Source organism: Varanus komodoensis, unplaced genomic scaffold, assembly GCF_004798865.1.
Source record: "Varanus komodoensis strain SLA01 unplaced genomic scaffold, ASM479886v1 scaffold1646, whole genome shotgun sequence".
Classification (NCBI taxonomy): Eukaryota; Metazoa; Chordata; class Lepidosauria; order Squamata; family Varanidae; genus Varanus; species Varanus komodoensis.
This window is the reverse complement of record NW_025335486.1, coordinates 1-4,085: the sequence shown is the minus strand read 5'-3', so window position 1 is coordinate 4,085 and position 4,085 is coordinate 1. Positions and strand designations below refer to the sequence as shown.

The following is a 4,085-nucleotide window of genomic DNA, read 5'->3' as shown; positions in this document are numbered from 1 at the left end:
GGACGTTTTTCTGGAACTCCCTAGCTTTCTCCATGATCCAGCATATGTTGGCATCTCTATGTTGATCTCTTGTTCCTCTGCCACTTCGAGATCCTGCCGTACCTCTGGTAGTTCTTGGTCCACCTACTGCTGCAGCCTGGTTTGTAGGATTTTCAGCAGGGCTCCTCAAACTTTATCAACGGGGCCAATGGAAAGGCACTGATGGGGCGCACGGGCCGGCGAGGGCAGGACGGGGGGGCAAGGAGAGACGGGGTGGGCATGTGGTGTGGGGCGCAGTGGGGCAGGCAGGCGAGGCAGTGGCTTGGCCCCTTGGGGATTGTTTTTGTGGCGAGGCAGCGGTGGGCACGCGCAGGGTGAGCCAGGCGGTGGAGGACAGGCGTGTGCGCGGTGAGTCCAGAACCGCTGAGGTGGGCCGGATGAATGGGGATGGCGGACCGGATCCGGCCCACAGGCCCTATTTTGAGGACCCATGATTTTGAGCATAACTTTGCTAGCATGTGAAATGGATGCAATGGCGCGGTAGTTTGAACATGTTTTGGCATTGCCCTTCTTTGGAATTGGAATATAAGCTGACTTTTTCCTATCTGGAGCTACTCCAGAAAAATTCCAAGATCCTTCTGACTTGTGGTATCATTGACCTAGTATTCCGCAGCTGCATTAGGAAACTGCATTAGGTTTCTTTTTCCTGGTGTCTTGGGAAACCGGGCCTTGCTCCGTATTGAAGTTCTTCCTGCTGTTTTCAGCCCGGGGTTCCAGCACCTCCAGATCCCCTTGGGTCTCCTTCCGCCTCCCACGTTCCCTGTCACCCTGGCCCCTCTGCTGCCCTCTGCAGGTGTGATCATTGCTCCCTGCACTTCCTCTTTGGGGTCATTAATACAGGGAGCTTGGGGTTGGGTTTTCGGTGATGGCCTCAGAGCAGGGAGACCCCGTGGCAGAGCTTCCCTCTGGTACGGAGCGGGCTCAGTGCCAAAATGCACGGCTAGGAAGGCCCCGGTGTCTCTGCCTCAGGGTCTTGCAACGTCTGTCTGTCTGTCTGTCTGTCTGTCTGTCTGTCTTCTAGATATTTGGCAGGGAAGTCAGATAAAGGACAGACACGGAGCCCTGTGCACTGAAAAGGCTCGCTAGCGAGCCTGCTTCCAGACGTGGGCCGGGCAAATCCGGCTGTGGCACAGGCTGTTCTCGCCCCCACCCACCACGGCCAATGGGCAGAGCTGGGCAGGACGCAGCCCTAAGCCGACCCCGAAGGAGCCGTAGCCTGTGCAGCTGCAAAGCTCTCCCCTGCATCCAGGCAGGCGCCTGCGGCAAGCAGCTGCGCGCTTCCCTGTGCATCCGTTGCGGCTGCTGGGGCCTCGCTGCGTGACGGGAGCCGCTCCTGCGTACAGTGTAAGTGCCTCAAGGGCTCGCAAACCCTCCTCCTGAGCAGACCCACATCGTGCCCATCATCCCTGTGGGATCCCCGGCACCTTTGCGCCCCTGCAGGGGGCTCAGCCATGTTCCACTGCAGGCATCTCCTCGTGGGCTGCACACATTCCTGCCTGGGAGTGTTGGTGTCAGTTCCAGGGTTGCTGTGCGCTCGATTGAGTGCAGCTGTGTCAGCCTTTCTCCCCTTCCAAGCTTTTCTTGTCTCTTTCCTCCCAAACAGATGAATGGTAGGAGAGGAAAATGATATGGATCCCTGCAACAAATAAGAAAAAACCAGTGAGCATGAAGTGAGAAAAGAGGGAATTCCAAATTAAAGGATATCAAAAGAGCACAACAAAACCAAATACAGAACAAGAGCAAAACATATGATATTACTCAATGTACTGCAAACACTCACCATTCCTTGAAGTCACGGAAAGAGGAAGGGGAAAGAATCTTGTTTTTGACAAATTACCGAAAGAGCGGTGAATGAATGGATCCAAATTGTAGCAAGGAATGAGGCCAAATGAACATGCAGAATGCTGAAAGAGCATCGAACTAGGGACGAGAGTTCATCAACTCCTGGCGTGCAGAAGCCCTTTGAACCCGTGCAGTGTGGAAAGGGGCTCAGAGATAGCCGAGGTTTAGTGAGCTTCACTGTTCCAGCACTTTGAGGAAGCCACTTCAAGTAATGGAAGGAAGGCTGAGCTTAAGTGCTGTCGGAAGGCTTAGAAAAAGCGGCCGGGTGCAGAGTGCAGAGCAGCCGTCGAAATGCACAGAATGTGGGAAGAGCTTCAGTGGTGCTGGAAATCGTTCTGGGCAGCAAGGAAAGGATGTAGGGGAGGGGCCAAACAAGTGCATGGGATGCAGGAAGGGCCTCCATGAAAGTGGAAGTCTTACTATATGTCAAGGATTCCGCACTGGATTTGCACCATATTCATGTATGGAATGTGGCAAGAGCTTCAGTCAAAGTGGCCAGTTTACCATCCATCAAAGAATGCACTCTGGAGAAACGCCATATACATGCATGGAATGTGGCAAGAGCTTCATTCAAAGTAGTACTCTTAATGAACATCAAAGAATTCACTCTGGAGAGAAGCCATACACATGCATGGAATGTGGCAAGAGCTTCAGTCAAAGTGGACATCTTACTATCCATCAAAGAACGCACACTGGTGAGAAGCCATACATGTGCATGGAATGTGGCAAGAGCTTCAGCCACAGTGGTACTCTTAAGAAACATCAAAGAACACACACTGGGGAGAAGCCATACACATGCATGGAATGTGAAAAGAGCTTCAGTGTCAGAGGAAATCTTACCAAACATCAAAGAACGCACTCTGGGGAGAAGCCATACATGTGCATGGAATGTGGCAAGAGCTTCAGCCAGAGTGGTACTCTTAACAAACATCAAAGAACGCACACTGGGGAGAAGCCATACACATGCATGGAATGTGGCAAGAGCTTCAGTGAAAATTTCACTCTTAACGAACATCAAAAAACACACTCTGGGCAGAAGCCATACACATGCATGGAATGTGGCAAGAGCTTCAGGCAGGGTAGCAATCTTGCCTCACATCAAAGAACGCACTCTGGGGAGAAACCATACACTTGCATGGAATGTGGAAAAAGCTTCAGCCACGGTGGTACTCTTAAGAAACATCAAAGAACGCACACTGGGGAGAAGCCATACACATGCATGGAATGTGAAAAGAGCTTCAGTGTCAGAGGAAATCTTACCAAACATCAAAGAACGCACTCAGGGGAGAAGCCATACACTTGCATGGAATGTGGCAAGAGCTTCAGCCAGAGTGGTACTCTTAAGAAACATCAAAGAACGCACACTGGGGAGAAGCCATACACATGCGTGGAATGTGAAAAGAGCTTCAGTGTCAGAGGAAATCTTACCAAACATCAAAGAACGCACTCTGGGGAGAAGCCATACACATGCATGGAATGTGGCAAGAGCTTCAGCCACGGTAGCAATCTTACTACACATCAAAGAACGCACACTGGGGAGAAGCCATACACGTGCATGGAATGTGGAAAGAGCCTCAGAGACAGAGGAAATCTTACACGCCATTAAAGAACGCACACTGGGGAGAAGCCATACATATGCATGGAATGTGGCAAGAGTTTCAGTCAAAGCGGATGTCTTACCATCCATCATAGAACCCATGCTGCGGAGAGGCCGTACGCATGAATGCAATTTAGAAAGTCTTCTGTTGGAGCTGAGACCTTACTGAACATCAAAAAACCCACACCAGAGATATGACTTTCAAATGTGTTCAATGAACAATGAAGGGATCTTGTGTGCAAGATCCATGGTAAAGATTTTATCCCAGTCCATGGTTACTGGTAATGGCAAACTCCATGCTGGAGAACAGAAAATAAACTTTCCAGGAACTTTCTCCTATTGCCCAAATGCTTGGTGCATCTTCATTTGGTGTTTTGTGTCCTTTTATGGATGCCTCACCTGGACATGGACGTTGTTGACTTGGGAAGGACAAAAAAGATGATTGAAAGGATGGGAAAGGTGAGGCAGGGGCTGGGAGATCTCTCCAATGAGGGTGACATCTTTGGGGAATTTTACTGTAGGACATGTAGTTAGTCTACTAGTGCTTTTTAATTGTTTACTCAGGTCTTGTAGAAGTTATTGTTATTTTAAATCTGTTCTAAATGTG

General features: G+C 50.2%; 1 protein-coding gene across 2 annotated transcripts; it reads left to right on the top strand.

The window, feature by feature from the left end:
- The first annotated feature begins 1,526 nt into the window (after positions 1 to 1,526).
- Positions 1,527 to 3,826, top strand: LOC123021464 (zinc finger protein 501-like). Of its 2 annotated transcripts, XM_044426182.1 has the most exons (2): positions 1,527 to 2,590; positions 2,675 to 3,826. In XM_044426182.1, the coding sequence occupies exons 1-2, from the start codon at positions 2,093 to 2,095 to the stop codon at positions 3,485 to 3,487; spliced, it is 1,311 nt and encodes a 436-aa protein (XP_044282117.1). In that variant the 5' UTR covers positions 1,527 to 2,092; the 3' UTR covers positions 3,488 to 3,826. The 2 variants fall into 2 exon arrangements, with proteins under 2 accessions (XP_044282117.1, XP_044282116.1); XM_044426181.1 differs by having other exon boundaries at positions 1,527 to 3,826.
- Positions 3,827 to 4,085: the final 259 nt, after the last annotated feature.